Source organism: Bos indicus x Bos taurus, chromosome 2 (genome assembly GCF_003369695.1).
Source record: "Bos indicus x Bos taurus breed Angus x Brahman F1 hybrid chromosome 2, Bos_hybrid_MaternalHap_v2.0, whole genome shotgun sequence".
In the NCBI taxonomy this organism is placed as follows: domain Eukaryota; kingdom Metazoa; phylum Chordata; class Mammalia; order Artiodactyla; family Bovidae; genus Bos; species Bos indicus x Bos taurus.
In genome coordinates this window covers 20,590,021-20,610,373 of record NC_040077.1, presented here as the reverse complement: position 1 = coordinate 20,610,373, position 20,353 = coordinate 20,590,021, and the positions used below count along the sequence as shown (strand labels likewise).

The window sequence follows — 20,353 nt, the reverse complement described above, 5'->3', positions numbered from 1 at the left end:
TTCATTCTCCCTGAAACACAGCGCCCAAGGAGCAGAGGTTTCAAGCCAAAGAACCAAAATAAAAAATAAAAGGGAAAGAATTCCTAGAGAAAGGAACCGTGAAGTCTAGAAAGGCAGAGCGAGCGGTGGAGAGGGACACGGAGAAAGAGGAGGAGGGAGGAAGAAAGAGGAGGAGGGGGAGGAAGAAGAGCAGAAAAACGGAGAGAGAAGAGGGGAGAGGACAGAGAGAGAAAGAGAGGAAAAAACATGGCGCTTGCGAGCTGTATGTGCAAAATCCGCAAGGAATTGCAGTAAATTCCTTTTTGTTTGAAGAAAATTTACAACTTGGTAATAGACCTTTTTATGACCTATTTGCGGTCGTCATTGGCTGCGGCTGGTCATGTGCAGGCTCCGCTCGCCTTCACGGCCTTTTTCCTGATTTCCCAGGCGAATTTCCCCCCGCATTCTGCCTTCCTAGAGCCTCACCCCCTCTTTTTCTAACCTTTGTCTCCGCAGAGGTGGGCTCCAGTCGCCGGCTGCGGGATTGCGGGGTCCGCGGCGGCCTCGGCTCGTGCCCGGCGCCCAATTTGGCCCCACGGCCGCTTCGCCCCGGGCCGCGCCGCTGCCGCCTCCGGAGCCGGCGGGGAGCCCGGCGGGCGGGAGAGCCCGGAAGGAGCCCGGGGCGCCCAGGCCCCCACTGGCGCCGGCACCGCCCGCCGGGAGCCGCCGGCCTGCAGCCGGGTGGCCGAGACGCGCGGTTCCGACGCGGCTCCTTCTCCAACATGAGTGGGTCCCAGCCGCGCAGAGCGCGAGTAACTGGGCAGCGCCTAGTGGATTACAGCCGCCGCCGGGGACGACCGCCGCCTCCAGCTCTGCACCTCCGGTAAGAGCGGCCCCCGCCCCGCGCTCCCAGCGCTGCCACCGGGAAGCTCGAGGTGCCCACCCGTTCGGTTAGCTCGGGGAGCCCGACCCGAACCCCCACACTTCCCCGGGGCCTGGGAGTGCCTGTCTGTGTCCCCTGCCTCCAGATCACTCAGGTTCTGAGCGGGCGTCCCCTGGGGCCCTGGGTGGGGGCCGGCTGAGCTCAGAAACAGAAGGGAAGCCCTATTTCCTCTGGAGATGATGAGAGGTGGATAGCGGCATAGATCGAGAGCCACAGGATCCCCGCCCTGGAAGACTGTGCAGATGGTTTCTGGAGCTGTCAGCTTTGCTGGGGGTCACTACAGGCACTCTGAAGTCTAGAGCAGTATTTTGCGGTTGGTCTGTGGTCATAGGTACCTGGGAGGCTAACAGGTGTTTTCTGAGGGTTGGAGCTTGGGGGTGGGGGTGGGGTGGATTCTGTGTATCAGGATGGTGCTACGTTTGTTCATCTAGGCTTTGGTGAGTGATGCTGATTTTTAGAGTTTTTGGTTTATTGGGCCTTGTTTATGGGATGGAATTTTAAATATTAACTGCTTCTCTAGCTCTCAGATGATTTTCGTAACAACTCAAGAAAGGTTCCACACACATCTGTCAGGTGAATCTGGGTTATTCTGTGCCACAAAATGGATGCATGTTTTGAGAGGTAGCAGTAGAGCAGAGGATCAGAAACCCTGGTGCAGGTCTTGGGGAAAAAAACAAGAGACGTTTCAGAAATTCTAAGCATGCTTAATAAGTTCAAGCATCATGTGTGTTTCTTATTTGTCAGAGTAGGAAAAGAGTAGACATTTTGCTCTCTAAATGTACTGTTGTGGTGTGTGTGTGTTGCCTACAAATGAATAGCATAGCAATATTACCAACTCGACTTCAAAACTAGTGAACCAAAATATCTATGAATCGAAAGAAAATTATTTGCAGAAAGAAATGCTATTTTCTCCTACGGATTTTGAAGGGCACTAGAGGATGCAGTTCTCAAATCCCATTGCCTCTTCCCTCATGGACACGTGAAATATTAAAACCTCAGGACAATCTGCCGCATTGCGCATGGGGTTGACCTGTGCGTGGCGGAGCATTGTTTTTTCAGGAGCCAGCGGAAAAGCCTAACTCACTGTTCTCCCAAATATCCTAGTGTGACCATGCTGGCCTTAAACGCATTTCTGAACAATAAATGACATTTTTATAGAAAGGTATTTTTAGTAAGTAACAACGGAATCATGCTCGTTTCAAAATGGAGGGCTACGATTTGTGGCTAGTTGACGTGCGCAATTGTCCTCGATCACTAATTATGATCACTCACAAATGAGAAACTGATTTTTAAGTCCAGAATGTCTGTATTTTGTAAATATCTCTGTTAGAGTACTGCTGAGATCATTCTTTCATATTGGTATCGAGCATTATTACCTACTGAAAAACAGGCCTCTGGACTGGGGCTCCCAAGGCCCTCCCCTGGCGACTTCAGGAGGAGTCCCTAAATTGCCTGGAGTTGTGATGGGGGTAGGGACGAGTTGTGGCCGTGATGGCCAAGCCCTTGTGTTCCGAGTTTCAGTAGCCTCTCCCTGGGTTCAATGACTGAGCGCGCCCAAGTGACTAGGAACCTGGGCGGTCTGCAGGTCCAATTGCACAGCAGAGGGTGATGTCATGGGCAGATATGGAGGACTAAGGGGTTTTTCCTAAGTCCCGTAGTAGCATTAAGAGCTTAAATAGTCAATTGCATCTAAGGGAATAAATACGCTGTCAGTCACATCTGAACTCAGGCCACTTAGTCCAAGAGGAGACTAGTCAATGCTTTTGCCACTACCGGAAATGCCCCCACTGTCCCTGTTAACCCAATTTTTAAAAACTCAAACGAAATTAAAAATATAGTTGGACCCAAAGAGCTCACAAGCCGGGGAGTGTAATTCCCAGAGTCCTCGAACCGAACCTCTAACCATGTATAGATTAGGGAACCAATGGCACGTCCGGGCCTTAGTGTCAGGCAATGAGATGGGCTTGCGGTCTCCCGGAGGACCAGGAAAAAGAGCGAAGCTCGTTGTTATAAACGTGGCCAAGCACCAGGGTTGAAAACCGAACGTATTTTCCTGTCAGATGCTCCTCCAAATAAATATATCTCGCCAGAATTCTGTTTTCCGAGCTCGAGAAGCAGGGGAAATAGGAACAAAGACAGTATTTCACTCTGGGCTGGCAGGCAGCTGCTAGAGGTATTTACGGCCTTGCCGCAGTGCGACCGCCGGGCAGGGCACGCGGGGGCACCGGAAGCTGGGGAGAAGCCACCAAGAACTCGGAATTCCGACTTAAGTCCAATTTAGGGCCAATTTTCCGAAATTAATGCGAAAAGATACCCTCTTTCTAGTAACTGGTCTCTTGGATTTCATAGTAGTGCAGAATGTGGGAGAAGTCGTACTCTCTGGACGTAGGGTGGTTCCCTCTCCCCCTCACCCTCCCCCCACAAGCCTTGATTGATATGAAACTGCTGATCCAAAGGACAGACAACCTTGAGGGTTTACTGGAAACATGGCGATTTTGCTGGTTTGGCGGAACAGGGCTGGCAGATCAGAAAGGACGCGTGAAGCTTTTAACAGGGTTTCCTGCAAAAGTATGTTTCCTGTGTCTCTAAGATGCGGCGTTCAGGCTCTTCTGCAGTTACGCGCTGCAGCAGTGTGCGGTGCTGCACACTGCCCAGCGCTGCGCATACCTCCCGCACAGCTTAGTGCGGGGTTGCGCCTGCCTAGCTCGCTCGCCCAGCGTCCGGCGCATGTGCAATGAAATAACCCAGCCTAGGGATCCAACCAGCAAAGCACGGATAGGGGGAGGGGGCGAGTGGACTCAGAGCTGGAAGATAAAACCCGATCTCTCCACCCCTCCTTGCCTCAGGATTCGCTCCTGATCTTTCCTTTATTCCAGCCTTCAGTCTAAATATAGCCAAACATCTTGCCCTTGACCACGTTATTTTCAATCATCTTGACTCACCACCTCACCCAAATTTAAATCTGTACTTTAGAAACAGTATGCAAATACGAGCTAGTGACCAGAAGAAAACCAAATCTTTCTTTCATGGTGTTAAACATACATACATTTCTAAACACCTTAAACGAAGATTATATATATATATATATATATATATATATGTATGTATGTATATAATCCTCAGGGAAGTGTATAGATTTTTTTCAGCCTGGTGCTTCTGCTTTGGGAAAAGGCCTTTCCTCTTGGCGCCTGTTCAAACCGCCAAACTTCAGGCCAATTCTTCAACCGGACCATTCTCGGATCTTGTTACGCCAGCGCAGCACGTTCGAAGGCTCTGTGGGGACCAGTGGCTCAGCAGAAAGCGGTCAAACAAATAATAAATAAATAAACGCACGAACTGTAGGGTTTTTCCGCCTGGGCTCGCCTAATTAACGGAGGATGCACACTCCTGGGTCGCGAGCCTGCTGTCAGTGCTAGGGGTGGACTGGGGGTAGGGGTGGGGGCGGCCAGAGGGAGTCGAGAGGGCCCTGAGGCCGCCCCCATGGGAAGGGAGGACCAACTCAAGCCTCTGGCTCAGGAAGACCTCTGCCCGCGCTAAGAAGCCGGGGCCTCGGGTTTCCGGGGCTGGAACAGTCCCCCTGCTCCGCTGTCTGGCGCCTTGTCCAGGAGGAGGCGCTGTAGGACAAGCGTCCTGTCGGCTACGGAGGCGCGGGAGATGCCCCGGGCGCTGGCGGGCGGGAGCGTGGGAGGGACACTGACCCCGCCCCCTCCGTCTCTCCGCCCTCCACCCCAGTTCACAAAGTGTTTTCCGCCAACGAGGATAGTGGGCGATGCGGCGCCCTTTCCCGAGACTGGCAGCAGAGGCAGCTCGGGGCCCAGGAACCTGAAGGCAGGTTCCGGGGTGGCGGGCCACCTCACTTCCTCCGCCTTCCCGGAGGGGGCGCGATTTCTGCGCTTTGGGCTCTGAAGAGCAGGAAGAGGGTCTGGTGGGGCAAGCCACGCCCAATCCCTGCCAGCCCCTTCATTTGGCTGCTGTTCTTGCCACTTTCCTTTCTTGCAATTCCTGGTACCTAGAACCGGCAGCCTTGAAAACCCGAGCGTTCAGCGTCGCCTGCCTCAAGCTGATGGGCTCGCTCAGGCTCACTTAGAACAAGGCCTCGGCCCCGGGACTCCCTCGAGGCTCTGAGATCCAGGGTGACTTCTTGCGTGCGACTTGAAAATCCCGCAGTTACTCATCTTTCCCCTTTTTCACACCACCCCCACACTCTTCTTTACCCATTGCACCCATTTCAGGCCTTTGGTGGGCTCCATGGGGGTGTTTCTCGCATCAGCGGTGACATCCCCAACTGGCTGTGATCCAACCTTACTGTTCCTTGTTGTCTCCTTGCAACAGTCTTTTGCTTCCCTCATTTCCCTACGTTAGAGCAGTGATTCTTAATGAAGACCCGCATTCAAGCCTCTTCTTTATAATGCAGGTTCCTTTGTTTCATGCCAGACTTACTGAATCAGGATGTCCAGAACCTACAGTTTATAAACACTCTCCATCATGGCAGTTAAGATGTAGGCTTATGTTTGAGTACTGGTTGAGGGTCTTTCCTGTGTCTTTTATGATTCTGTGGTCTACAGGGGCCAAGTTCTGGCTACCATTTAGCAATGCCCCTCCCCCTAGTTAAGGGAGCTCCCTCCTTCATCCGGTTTTCTAGGGGATCTTCCTGACCCAGGGATCGAACTTGCGTTTCCTGCATTGCAGGTAGACGCTTTACCATCTGAGCCACCAGGGAAAAGTCATAAGCTGACTAGTTGCTACCAAATTGGGAAGGGGAAATTGACCGCTTGCTAACTCAGAGATTTTTTCAAAGAGGTGAATAGGTTCTAGGTACAGACTGCCTCCTATCAAATTTTTTCCACTGAGCTGTTGTGTGAGCTTAGGCAAGTAGGGCAAACTCTCTGGGCTTGTTTCCTCATGTGGAAAGCAGAGATAATTAGAGTACCTTCAAGGGTTGTTATGAGGATTTTTACTTACATAGCACTACTATGTGCCCAGCACTATTCTATTTTACATATATTAACTCACTGATTAGGCACTTAAAATGGGTTTTTGGCACTACCAAACATTCAATACCTGTTTCAATCACATATTGAATAACAAGCATTCAATAGGTGTTTCTTATCATCAGTATCCTTTTTCTGTTTAATAATCAGGCCTAGCCTTTCACAGCTGCGAGAGACCTGGTTCATGCACCCAGTCCCTGAATTGTACAGAGAAGACAGGCTCAGGCTTGGTCACAGGAGAACATGGATCTGGGGCTTCCCCTGTTGCTGTAGTGGGTCTCGTGGGCCCTGCTTCCTTGGGTCTCATTGTCTGGCACCTGCCTACAGGTAGACTTCAGGGCCACATCCAAGAAGAAGGTGCCCCTAGCTCCTCAGTGGGCAGATACCAGGTAGCAGAAGCCTCACACCCACACAGGCACATCCATGACTCTTACAGAAGGCTCAGGTCTTACTAGAGAGCAGGCCACCTTCTGGAGCCACCTTCCTTACCACCACCCAGTCACAGCCTCTTTTACAGCCCCAAGGCAAGTACCCTTTTTTCAGTATCTTGAAAGCTGGGACAGAGTGGAAAAGCCAAAGGCCAGTGGCCAACACAAAGGAGGCAAGGAGTGTTCCACAACCTTAATCTGCTTGTGTTCCAAGATCTGGGCTCCAGGGCCATGGCTGAGCCACAGCTCCCACCTTGGGCCATGGTGATGTCAAGGTGTGTCTTAAAGAGGACTATCCCCCTCAGATCTCCATCAGCCCTTCTATTTTTTGAGATACTTTATATCTTTTAAAAAGAATTATATAAATACTATCTCAGGCTATAACCCACACATATGTACACCCCTCCCATGCAGCCAGGTTCTACCCCTTACCCCTGGCCTCCAAGACTTATGACTACAGACTTTTCCTAAGAGGGCCTCTGCAGCCCTTGGCCAAGCTGCTTCTGCCTAACCAGGAGTCCACCTGGGTCAGATTTTCTGTCCAAACACACCTTGTCTCTCCTGCTATAAACCATGTCTAGCAGAGTTTGGCCCATGAAATTGGGCCCAAATTGGGCCCAATGCTGCAGTTGCCCAGTCACCGCCATCTCCTGATCCATCTAACCTCTGTTCTTGATTCTCAATGGGCTTAGATGGCTATTCCACACCCTGCTTTTCTTGGACCCACTGGAGTTTTTTCCAGGTCTGGCCCCCCATTAGAGGTCCCGCCCCAGAGCCCGTTCTTTTGGATGCCACATCTCACTATTGGAGTTGTTACCTCCGGGGTTACCTCTCCTTCCCAGAAGACACCAAGGCAGAGTTCCAGTGAGCAGACCCTACTGTAGGGGGAGGGGTGGGGGTAGCAGGAGAAGTGTTGTGTTCCTCTTTCAGCGATAGACTATAGTGTGAGGAATATGAAATTATATTTCTCTCATGCTTGGGACTCCCTGTTCAGCCCTTCTCTGGCTCTTCCCCAGTCTGTGTCCCTAAGTGCCAGGCCTGGCGGTTTCCTTCCTACACCTGGTCTAGGGGATTCATCTGAAGTCTCATTCCCACTTATCCTGGTTTGGAGATAGTTTAAGAGAAGAGTTCAGCACCACATCTGGGCAAGAGGCCTCTTGCACGTAAAGGTCAGAATATCCTTTCCTAGGCCATATAGCAAGGAGAAGGCAATGGCACCCCACTCCAGTACTCTTGCCTGGAAAATTCCATGGACGGAGGAGCCTGGTAGGCTGCAGTCCATGGGGTCGCTAGGAGTTGGACATGACTGAGCGACTTTACTTTCACTTTTCACTTTCATGCATTGGAGAAGGAAATGGCAACCCACTCCAGTGTTCTTGCCTGGAGAATCCCAGGGACAGGGGAGCCTGGTGGGCTGCCGCCTATGGAGTTGCACAGAGTCGGACATGACTGAAGTGACTTAGCAGCAGCAGCAGCAGCAGGCCACATAGCAAGGGCCTCTAGGGCAGGCAGAGAACGGACCTCGTTACATTTGGAGTGCAGCTGATGCCTCCTGGGCCCCTTCACTTTCTCTTCCGTCCTGGGAGTGGCTCTGGCATCTGGGTTGGGAGAACCCTGTGGGGGACTCTAGCTCATGGGAGCTCTTTGAGCAGAAACTCCGAGAACTGGCTCTTCCCAGTCAGATGGGGAAGACAGTGCTCAGAATCTCACTGTACCCAGCAACAGGTTTCTAAGAAGGCTTCTACCTCTTCTCCCCACCTCGTCTTCATGACTTACCACCACCACCATTGACAGTCCTTGGAAAAGCCCCAAGAAATCGGCCCAAGCTAGGCTGCTCTTCTCCCTGGTGCTCAGCCTTCTTACTAGACAGAGTTTGCGCTTCCCCATTCCACACTGTCATTCATCTAAAAAAGCCCAAAACTGGGGGCAGGGGCCAAGGGAAGATCCGAGGAAGGTGTACACTCTCCTTAACCATGTTGTCTGACTATCCTAAGATTAGAAAGTGATTGAAGTTGTGTGCCTCAATGTCTTCCTTTCTTTCCTCCTTTCCCCTCAGCAGAGCTAGTTACTTTCCTGTTATCATCTAAATATACAGAGTAGGCTGTATAATTTTATTCTTCTTATGTAAGCCACAGTGAAGACTGTGGGCAAGTCCCAGTCATCATCTTTCATTATCATTCATTCAAAAAATGTCTCTTGAGCCCAGATTAGGTGCCAGATATTGTTTCAAACACCATCTCCTCAGTCTGGTCTTCTCTTTACACCACCCTTGTCCCATAAAAAGCTCATCACAACTGCTTAGAATGTCATATATCCTTTGGTTAACTCAGTTTTATTAAGTTAGGAATTAAGGAAAAATAAAGAAGGCTTTCCCAAGCCCTCAAACTTTTTAAAAAATGGATTATAACAAGGACTTGTTTTGAAGCTGCTCACCTAGTGCTAATAGAGTCAGAAAACAGTCTTTAAAGGATTGATCTTTACTCATATTTTAAAAACAGATACTGCCAACTGTAAAAGAAAAAGGTACTTCTAAGTGGGCTAATGGGATGGGGGTTGGGGGAGAGAAATAAATGCCATACAGTCTGGACTAATAGCTCCCTGCTTCATATCCAATGAATGTGAACTTAGGAAATGGGTTTAGAAAGGCACAGAGAATGGGTGGAAATTAGAATGCAAAGAGATTTTAGTAGAAAGGAATCTCTTTCATGGGTTTGATAGGACTTGCTGATGAGAACTTTCACAACTTAATTGTATTTAGAAATCTTAGATGTATATGTGCTCTACAAAGCTACAGAGAACATCCATTCTTTTAATTGGAATAGTCAAAATCACATGTTTCCACACTATTTGGTAGCAACTCTGGTGGGCTGTGGAAGGATGCTGAGGGGGGCGGTGTCAATTCTCTTTTCATTCACTCCCTTTGGTGGGAGCTGGGGGTATCTTTCCCACCCCCACCTACCCCAAGCACAGAGTCACACTCTCGATGGAGCAGTGCTCAGGCCCAAGCTCTTTTCTTGGTTTTCTCAGCGGGAGAGCAGCTGCCTCCTCCTCTCAGGCTCTCCCTCTGGTGGGAGTGGCAGTGTGCGGGGTGGGGGCGGGGGGAGTGGAGGGGTAATATCGGGGAGAGATAGGATCTTACCCAGATTTGGACCCCAGGCCCTGTGGGACTGGGGACATCTGACTTCCTGGGCTTGGGTTCCTAAGAGCCTCATTTGCTTCCTCACACCCTGTCCCCTTCACACCAGGGCTGTTTTATTGTTTTATAACCTTCTTTAGAGCTTCAGTTGCCAAAGATGCCCGATGAGGCTATTCTCTACTTTCTCACATCACCAAACCCCAAGTCTTGCTGTTTTAAGCAGTTTGGTCACTTGCAAAGGCTTCCCTTCTAGATCTAAGCAAATTACAGAAACCTCTAGGCATGTGGCTACCTTCAACTTTTGCTGAGCCCATTCACAATACAGAGCCAAGTGTTAACTCCAATTGCCACCCCCACCCCCAAGCCCACCCAGCCTCCAACCACTCTTTTCTTATTGAAGCTAAAACAAAATTTGAAATAACTTCTGGTATAAGCCAAAAGAAATGACCTTTGGCTTTCCTCCTTATTTACCACATCTAGAGCTAGAAAATGATTGAAATAAAGGAGTTGATGGTACTCACAGCGGATGCAGCCAAAGAATCATAAGACATGCCCACCAACCAGCCTTTTCCAAATAGCACTATTTCCCCCTCTAAACAGAGTCCCTGAAAAGATGCTGTTTGAAAAGACCAGGGTATTGATATGAATATGACTTCCCCCCTTGAATCCTAGATATTTGGAACTATTTAAATGTGAGGGAACAGTTGCAGTGAACCTTTATTTAGTGAATAAAAGTTTAAAGCCGAAGGTTATTTATGGTTCTGCAGAGATGGGACCTGAGTGGCTATTTACGAGCACGTGATTCCAATAAACTTTGTTTTATGGCTTGAGAGTTGACAAGCCAAAATATAATTCCCACCATAAATTAGGTTAAGAGCATACAAGTGCAGATGCTTGGTTCCTGGAGCAGCAATAGGAAAGTGAGAGGCTCCAGCTAGCACCGGGTTCAGAAGGAGACAGGTCTGCTCCCAGCTCCCCTGCCCACTAGGAGAGAAAACCAGTAAGTCACTTATTACTTTTTCCAGGACAACTCTAGGGGTGGGGGATTTATCTGCCCCATCTTTTCTGCCTGGTGGTGGGGAGAAGTCCCATGGAAGTTAATTTTAGCTTAACCTAAATCAAGAAATAGGATGGGAATCCCCTCTCCCTTCTAGACACAGAAAATTAGGAATTGAGGGTTCTCACCTCACCAGAGGAACTTTCTGTCTCTCACCTGCTCAGAGTGACGTTCTGCTTCAGAAGAGGAATAAAATGGGTAGCCTAGGTAGACAGAAAGTTTAAGAATGGAGATGCTCTGCCTCTGCGATTTCTCAGAGAAGCCCCCTGTCCCAGAATAAAACTAGAGGAAACTGAAAGCTGGACATGAGCCCCTGTGAGGACCACTGCTTTGTAAGATTGCTTTGTGGGTTCTCCAGCAAAAATGCTGATGAAATGATGTCATATCCACAGAACTGGATAACAGTCTAAAGCATTGCCATTTACCTTTAAACCCATCGGTTTTCCTCTTCCTTGGCTATCATTTGGGTCCTCATTCCCCTTGGAAATTGCTCTTTGTTTTGAATTAGAGCTGAAGTGGGACGGCAAGTCCCAGCCTTGCCTGGTCCTTCTTTGGGAAGAAGACAGTTTTGAGGGGGCACTGGTTGGCTGGGGAATTTGAAACCAATCTGAAATTGGAAAGGGGGTGCTGAGTTGCTCCAGCTCGAGACAGACGGGGAGCTGGGGCAAGGGACAGATGCAGCGGCTGCCCCCTCCCCAGTGGACCTGCGCCCACACAGCCGATTTTGCAAAAGGAAACACACAAAGGCCCGTTTTCTCCTCACTTCCCGTTTTCCCACGGGGGAAACCCTATTACAGACCGCCTGAGTCGGGCCAGGCAAAAAGTAAGGTTTTGCCCAAAGAGGTGCATGGCGTGGGGGAGGTGATGGGGGCATACTCTCCTACCGCGGGGTCTGCCCTTGAGCACTGCAGTCTCCCGCTTCGCGGAGAACTTGGCGCAGTTCCTAGGGGCGGGCATCCGAAGCAGGAGGGAGGTCCGGGTTTTGGTGGGGTGTCTGGGCCTTGTCATTTTTCTGTGTATCATCCATCTCTGTTTTATTATCCTGTGGAATTTAAGTGACCCCGTTTTCATTGCAACAGGTTCGGGACCGTGAGACACCACTGCTGTAAGTACCTCCCGGTTTCTTCCGAATCGCGAAGGGGCGGTATTGGTAACTGGGCGGGTGTGGGGAGAAGGGCCGAGCCAGGGGCGGTGGGCGGGTGGAAAAACGGCCCTTGCCTCCCCAGGCCTGGGTAAGCGAGGGGAGCCCGTTTGGAACTGGAGGATCTAAGCTGGACTCCCGGGAAGATTTTCTGGGGCCTAGTTTCCAGTCACCTAACTAAGGGAACGCGCCGCGAGCGCTCGCTCTTGTCTCCTCGGGCCTCCCTGGACCTTCCCGGCCTTCCCAGGCCTCCCCAGCTCGCACAGGTGCAGCTCCGCCTCAGCGGACGCGTCTGTGAAGAGCTTGCAGCTAATTAGCAGCCTGCCCTATTAACAAGTTGTGTCGAGCATCGCCCTCTGCTCGAACCAACCTGCTAAGCACCCAGGCACCGCGATCCCCATTCGCCGCCCAGCCCAGCTTAACCCGGTCCAGCCTGGCCCCGACCTTCTCTCGTTTTGTTTTTTTTTTTTTTAAATAAAAGGAATGTGGAGGTGGGGGACGCAACCCTTTGCGGCTGCGAGTGTGTTGGGTTGGCCCGCTTCCGGGAAGGGCTGAAAATTCTGAGCTTTACGTGAAAGTCCCTCCTACCCTCTCCCCTGGCCCAGCCCCGGCCTCAGCGATTGGGGTCCTGGGTTGGGGACTCGGGCTGAGGAAGGAGGGAGGGATAGGGCCCTTCTGATTCACTCCTGCTCCTCTCTAACTGCAATTCGAGAATTTCTGCACCAGAGCCGCTAGTGTTGCCGGCAGACAAGGGGGAGGGGTGTTTGGGGGTGCTGTTGGGGGCAGAGATTCTTGGGGTGTTGGGCTCAAAAATTTGGCCCTTTCAGAGTTGCTTATGCCGAGGAAGACAGGTACACTTCTGAGGAGGCCTGTGAACTCTCCAGGAAGGCTATCTCATTAAGATGATGGTGGTGGGGAGAGACTCCAGGAAAGACCCTCATGCAAAACGGAGATGGTTTTATTTTAATGAGAGATGGAATGTGTGAAGATGTTAAGAACCAGGCACCCTCCCTTTCTGGTGAGACGTCCTCTTTCTAGGGTCGGAGAAGATAGGGCTTGGCTCTGGGCCAGATTTCTGCCCTCCAGGCTGGGCAACATAATCAACTCCCTAGGGGCTGTGCCCACCCCCTAGGAGTGGAGGATCCACGCAGTACATAGTTCACCTCTACGAATCAGGCTGTCTCAAGTGAAACAGGCCCTGCAGCTCCAGGCCGGAAAATCCAGCGTCCCCAGAACTCCTGGTCTTGCCCTCTTCCTGTAGCTCCCCTGGCTCTGGGTGCTTATCTCTGTGGATGCTCCTTGCTTGCAAACCCAGGACTGGCACCCCGTAGCTGAACACAGCACAAAAAGCCGGAGACATCAAAAGCATTTGTATGGGCAGTTGAGCGGGAGGTGAATATTTAACGCTTTTGTTCATCAATAACTCGTTGGCTTTGACCTGTCTGAAGGAGTGGAGCAATAAGGTGAAATGCAGGTCACAGTGTCTAATAAATATGAAAATGTGTACCCTCAGGTCCCCACTCATCCCAGCAGGCTCCCCCAATTTTTCTGGATAAAGTCTAGACCCAAGGTCCCCAGGAGCTCTTGGCATTAAAGGAAGTTGGGGGAACCCCCTGGGACAAGGGAGTTGGATGTGGGGCAGTTTCAGAAGGTCTTGTTAGAATTGGCACCCGGGAAATCCCTACAAAATAGCCAAAGCACTGGAACCAAAGGATTGGGGGGAGTGTGTGGGGAGTGTGCACAGTGCAGAGAAGTCAGCCAATTTTGCCAGACTAGGGGTGGGGGGAGTGGAGGGAATTCTCCCTGTTCCACCCCACCAGGCCCAAGTTGAGGCTTGAAAACAATTTTTGAATCATGAAGGTAAAATAAAAAACAAAATGAAATCTCTCTAGCTTAGAGTTAAGGATCCAAAATCCCCATCCAAGCCCAGGTAGCCCTCTGTCCCCAAAATCCATCCCAGTCCTGAGCCCTCTTGGTGCTGTGAACTGAGGGCTGAGCCCCAGACTGCGCCGAAGCACTAGGGCGGCACACTGCGTGAACTTCTGTACTCTTGTTTGCTGCTGTTGGCAAAGCAAAAATAATGAAACTTTGTGATATGTTTGTAAATGATTTCGAATGACCCCTCGCCCTGCCCTTCACCATTAGTACACCAGCCCCAGCCCAGGGCAGCTCCGTGCCTGCAAGCAGCGCCTGCCTCGGGGTGGTAAGCAGCAGCCGGACAGAGAGGCCAGCCGGGCTCAGAGCCCTGGAAGGTAAACGTGCGACTTCTTGGAGAACTAGCTTAGCCAGCCAACCTGGCTTGCCCTGGCAGTGGGCAAAAGTAGGGGCAGGGGATATTCCCTCTTGCCTCTTTTTCTTCTGCCACTAAGGGCATTTTCTACTTTCTGGAAAATACCACTTGATGAGGGAGGGGGTGTTATGTGCATCCAGAAAGGGGATAATAAAACAATCGCTATTCTGCGATGGATTATTTTTCTTCTGTTCTTTTCTTTCTTTCTTAAGAAGACTGTCCTGACTCCTTGGCTGCTTGGTAACCCCGGCTCTGGTACAAGGATGGGGAACTCGTTGCTGCAAATTGCCACCAAGCACTTCAGACTACCTGAACTGTCTCTGAAAGTGAGGGTGGCTGCGTCGGGCTGGCGGCTCCAAGGAGGAGAGTCTGGGGCTGGCAACAGTCTGGGTACTTGCTCTGGGTGGAACCTGGAGGCAGTAACGTTGTCTATATATACCCTGTAGAACCGAATTTGTGTGGTATCCACGTAGTCACAGATTCGATTCTAGGGGAATATATGGTCGATGCAAAAACTTCACATTCTCCGCAATAGTCAGAAGTGGAGGCCAGAGGCAGTCGACCGGTCAGTTGCTTCTTTCTGTTTTATTACCTTGGACTCCAGGCAGGAGGATCGTAGGAGCCCAATTATGTAAAGTAGCCTTTTCCTGGAGAAGCTCCTCACCTTCAAACAGGGCCCCCTGTGTAAATCCCTAATTGGTTGCATGAATGCAGGGCCAAAGGGTTAGGTTTGGGGGCACTGGGGAGTGACGTGGGAGTCAGGTAGCCCCAGGATCAGCTCTCCTCTCTAGGGGCATTAAGTTGGAGGGTGCCGAAAGAGGAGGCTTGTTGACCTTTGCTGCCAGGTGGGAAGAAGGCAAGCCGGGAAGAGGGAGTTTAGGGCCCTTTTGGGGATGCTTTTGAGTGAGGTGGGTTTACCTCACAACCTTCCTGGGCTACCCTCCCGCGCGCTGCCCTAGCCAGAGAATCAAGGGAGCTTCTTGCCATACCAGCAAGGCCAGATTTGGCTACAAACACCCTGGCCTTCGAAGAAAGCTTGGCAGTTACTCATTGCCTAATTTGATTCAGGCCAGCCAGATTGTAGTAACTTTTGGGTGACCCTGATGAAGACAAAGCCGGCGGGATTCGGCCTTTGTATGGCAGAGTCCCCATGCTCCCGCGGGCTGGGTGGGCGGGAGTCCTGCCTGCCTGGGGTTCTCTGTCCAACTCAGGAGTCACCTCCTCCACCCACCTTTTGATGCCATGCACCTTGATAAATATGGGAAATTCATTCCCTCTTGAACTGTGCGCATTTTGGGGGGCTGATTGCAGTCCGGGTGCATGGAGAGGGCAGTGGAGGTTAGCAAAGTCAGTGGCAGACAAAAGCTGGGGTTACCAGTGGGGAATGAGGGTGCTGGGATTAGAACTCCACTAACATCTGGTGGGAGCCCTCAAAGGTGCCACGGTGAGTCACTTGATTACACGTATGTTATTTAGTTAAATTTGTGAAAATTATGAGATGCTCACCAGCCCGGTGATAAACTCACTCCCTCGCTATTGGCTGGCCTGGTCACATGGCCGCCAACTTTATTCAGTTGACAGCAAGTAGGAGGGCCCTATGGAAGAAGAAAAAAAGACAACACGAGAAAAATTAGTATTTTCTACCTTCTGAAATTAATGGCCATGAGTTCGTATATGGTGAACTCCAAGTATGTGGACCCCAAGTTTCCTCCGTGCGAGGAGTATTTGCAGGGCGGCTACCTAGGCGAGCAGGGCGCTGACTACTACGGCGGCGGCGGTAGCGCGCAGGGGACTGACTTCCAGCCCCCGGGGCTCTACCCACGGCCCGACTTCGGTGAGCAGACCTTCGGAGGCGGCGGCCCCGGGCCCGGCCCGTCTCTGCCCACGCGGGGTCACGGGCCAGAACCCGGCGGCCCCGGCGGCCACTACGGTGCTCCCGGAGAGCCATGCCCGGCTCCCTCCGCGCCCCCGCCCGCACCCCTGCCCGGCGCCCGGGCCTGTAGCCAGCCGGGAGGCCCCAAGCAGCCGCCCCCCGGGACTGCCCTCAAGCAGCCGGCAGTGGTCTACCCGTGGATGAAGAAGGTGCACGTGAATTCCGGTAAGGACGGGCACAGGACCGCTCAGTCTCCACCCTGGCCCGGCGGCCTGAGCCCCTAGAGGGGGTGCGAGTGGGTGGGGGCGTGTGGGGTTTCAGTGGGCGCCGCAATTACTCTCTCCATAAATTTTTATAGCCGAGGGAGCAAGCTGGGACCATGTGGCTGGCTGCTTGGCTGTGGGCGCAAAAAGGGGTGGAGATGGGGGTGGGGTGGGGGAGGACTCCATTTTCAGAGTGGAGGGAACGCGGTGGAGGAGAGGGGATTTCCAAAATGCCTGGGAATTCTGGAGCTGGCGGCAGGCTGGGGAGAGGGGGGTACGTTTGGGGATCCCTGCCTGCGAGCCCAGGGGAGCAGGTGGGTGGGAGGGGGTGGGAGGGAGGGAGCGTGTGCGCTGGGGAAAGAGGGCGGGCGGGAGGCAGGGAGTAGTGGGCCAGGAGGGAGCGCAGGGAGGGCCCGGCCTCGGGGCGCGCCAGGAAGTGAGTGCCGGTGGCCAGGGGCCTACCCCGAGGTCGGAGCTGACCTTGTGCGATCTGTTTTGTCTCTCAGTGAACCCCAACTACACCGGCGGGGAGCCCAAGAGGTCCCGGACGGCCTACACCCGGCAGCAAGTCCTAGAACTGGAAAAAGAATTTCATTTTAACAGGTATCTGACGCGGCGCCGTCGGATTGAAATCGCTCACACCCTGTGTCTTTCCGAGCGCCAGATCAAGATCTGGTTCCAGAACCGGAGGATGAAGTGGAAAAAAGACCACAAGCTGCCCAACACCAAAGGCAGGTCCTCCTCGTCCTCGTCCTCGTCCTCCTGCTCCTCCTCAACTGCCCCCGGCCAGCATTTGCAGCCGCTGGCCAAGGACCACCACACGGACCTGACGACCTTATAGAAGTGGGGACCCTGGGCCCACCCCTCCCTGAGCTCCTGGCTGAGCCGAAGCTGCGGGGGCAGGCCGGGCCTGCTGTCACCTCCCTGGGCTCTAAGGTACTGTGGGGTGGACCTGGGACACACGCAGGCCTCCCTCGGACTAAGGTTAGCATCCTGCCCGAGGGCAGCCCCCTCCCTGGAGCGGGGATGGGGGTGGGAGGGGGCGGGATTCTCTCTCTAAGTATATTATCAAATGGCAGGAGCTACTGAGAACATAAAACCTTGGCGAGTCATTAAACTCCTGAAAATCTCTGCTGTTGGGTTTTGAATTTGCAAATGAAGGTTGGATGCTTTATCCCAGTGTGAATTTAAACATGCTCCCCCACCCCACCCCTCCAGGGATCTTTGTGGTTTAAAAATGTGCCAGAGTTGAGGCAGAAGCTTGGCCACCTCTGCGCTAGGTGTTTTCAGTAGAAGCAGGAGAGCTGAGCCAGGATTCCTGAACTTTCTGGGTTGTCTGTATTTCCAGTGTGAAAAAATATATATATTTTTTGCTCCCAGTGTCCCTGTGCCCAAAGAAATGAGTCTAAGAAGGAAGCGGAAACGGGTTGTTTTATGTTTATATTTGCTTAAATATTTATTTGTTGGAGAATTGGGGTACAGAAATAACTGACACGGTGTTGCCAAAAAACTTAAATGTGAAAGGGGCTGAGTTTCAGGGAGCGGAATCTGAGGTGCGTGGCCTGACTTCTGGCTGGAACTCCACCCCCTCCCCACTCCCAGGAAATGTATATAGGGGGCCCTTAACCCTTCTAGAGGGAAGGGAAGGATCCACTCAAAGTTGAGTTCTTGAATATATATTTCCACATGTGTGTTTTTCAGCACTGTGCTTACAACTAGTTCTGGGTGATTAGAGGAAAGGGAGAAAAGAAAGAAACAAATGGTCCAACATTTTTCCTTCTGGGGAAAGAAAACAAAACCTCCATGTTCTGGGTCATTAGATAATGACTGAATTTTCTGTTCCAACTGGATTCCGAATGTCCCCAAATACTCCATGTAGCAGTATTTTATAGGAATTGGTGTATGGCTGGTATGGGAGAAGGGATGTGCATTGGAGAGAAAGTGGGAAGGTGAGGAAATCTTGCTTTTAAAAAAATAAAAAACTAACTGAATCTAGAAGTCCACAAAAGTTGGTCTTAGGGTTTTTTCCCCCTAAGTTTTAATTTTTCAAAACAAATCTAAGGAATTTTTCAACCTGTTAATTAGAAGCGGAATTTGTAAAAGTACAAAAGTTTTCAGGCCCTTTCCGCTCCCTTGCCTTGAGAATAGTGGTTTAAAAACAATCGCTCTCAAACAACGGGAGATATGTTCTTTAGTCATTTTTCTCATGCCTTGCCTGCGAAGGATTCAAAGCTCATTTTTCTAAAATGTTGACCCTTAAGGATAAGGGGAAAGAGTCAAAGGTAATGGCCAGGGTTCACAGACTCAAATGAAACAAGGTTTCAGAAGTTTAAACCCCAAAGCCTCGGGCTCCAAAAAGAAACCCCTGGTTGTCCCTTACCAAAAAGTGACAAAAGTGGGGAGGGAGCAGGAGGGAGATTGAAAAGGAGATTCAGAATTGGGGCTATTTTTCAGTGCTTCAGAAGGTTTCAGAGGTAATTTTTAAAATATATTTGAGTGGAGAGGGAAAAAAGACTTCCTCTACGGGCATGTTCTTTGGTTCTGTGTCTCCTGAGAGCTGAGGGCAGGTATTCACTGGGGTCCCTAGGCTGAAATTCCACTTCTCTAAAGTATCTTCCAAGCCTTGGTCTTTTGTATTAGACCCTAGGGACAGCTCTTTGTTCCTCCTTGGGGTGAGCCTGGCTCTCAGACTTGCACATGGCAATACTTGAATATCGCCACGTCGGGATATTAAAGATGGATATTCCTGCATTATTTGCATCATTGTTTCTATGACAAAAAGCACAGAGTTCATACATAGTCAAGACGTCTTTTTTCTGATGCCCTCACGTTGAGAAGCTGAAAAGGTATTTTACTGAAGTTCGGCTAAATTACAGAATCAGGTTCATCCAGAGGACAAATTTTCTATTCGATTAGCTGTATTTCAGCCGGGAGGACTGACCTCTAAACCCTTAACCTTTTGGACTCTAACTACCCTTCTCTTCTTTTTTCCCTCCTCTAACATGAAGAGCAGTCTTTGGATGTAGCATTTGAAAAGAGCTGCTATCTTTAGGCAAGTTGGAAAGTTGCTCAGATTCTTCCCTAAAACCCAAACTTGTTAATACATCGAAACTTCTCCTTGTGTGTGGGGAGGTATATATTTCACAATGTCCAATTATATATGCATTATAAAAATTATTATATAGATTTCTTCCCTTCCTAGAAGTTCAGGTTACTCATCCCAGCTTCAGACCAAATGCCAAACTACTTAACTGCCTTCACTTCTGCCCTAGAGGAAAGCCAAGAGGTATATTTGATGAAGAAAACCCAAGTTCCTTCTTAAAAATAGCTCCACTACTTTGGAAAGTAATTTTATCAGAGAAAAAAATTCTTTGTTTATAAGTCTTAGTTCTCCTTCTCGGTTTCTAGAGATTCCCTTTTGAAATGTTAATGGAGCCTGCAAGGCCCAGAGGGCAGCCCCCAACCCTGAGGTCCCAATCAGACCCTCTCGTCCATTTGGGCCCACAGGAGTGGGGCGGGCAAGAAGCAGGGCCCCCCAGCCGGCCAGGGCAGGGAAGGAAATGAGTTTCCTTTTGGGAACGTGTTCTGGAGACCTAGGTGTAGAAATGCTCAGTGCCCATTTGCTTTTATTTGTTTCCAGTTTGTTCCCCCAACTATGAGCCAGAAGTGTTTGTTTTGAGGGTTTTTAAAAATGGTATGTTGGGATAGTAACTGGGGGGAGTGAAGTGTTTGCTGAGGACACTGCTTCTCAGATTCCCATCTCACTTTGTCCATTGCAGCCTTTTGTTGGGAGATGACATTGTCAGTCAGCCCCATGGTGTCTGTTCACACAAGATGCTTTCTTAATAGAACTGATCAATGTTCTGCTGCCACTGATTAAAGTATTATTTATACTAATTGTTGCCTGTAGTTTTGATGTAATTCATTGATCTATATTTGAAATAATAAAAGGTGTAGCGAAATCTCCCTTCTATTTGGTGCCTCCACAGAAGCATTCTTCATTAGGTCTTCTAAAAGCTAACATCCAGTATAAACAGTGTATTTTATTATTTTCTATAATATCCCTGATGTGTGAGGGTTAAACTGTGTAAGGCATAGAAATTCTACCATTTTCTCCCTCCCCCATACCTACATACTCCCAATTTGGCTGTTAAATTTTGTGTGCATTGGAAAGCCAGAGGCTGGATTCAGGCTGGGGTGGGGGCGGGGTGGGCATTATTATTTTTTTTTTTTAAGGAAAATAAGTAACTTC

General features: G+C 50.6%; 1 protein-coding gene across 1 annotated transcript; it reads left to right on the top strand.

Annotated features, from left to right (window-relative positions):
* Positions 1–14,387: 14,387 nt before the first annotated feature.
* HOXD4 (homeobox D4) lies at positions 14,388–20,074 on the top strand. The gene is made up of 2 exons (XM_027557067.1): positions 14,388–16,063; positions 16,608–20,074. Exons 1-2 carry the CDS (start codon positions 15,622–15,624, stop codon positions 16,940–16,942), a joined length of 777 nt encoding a protein of 258 aa, XP_027412868.1. The 5' UTR covers positions 14,388–15,621; the 3' UTR covers positions 16,943–20,074.
* Positions 20,075–20,353: the final 279 nt, after the last annotated feature.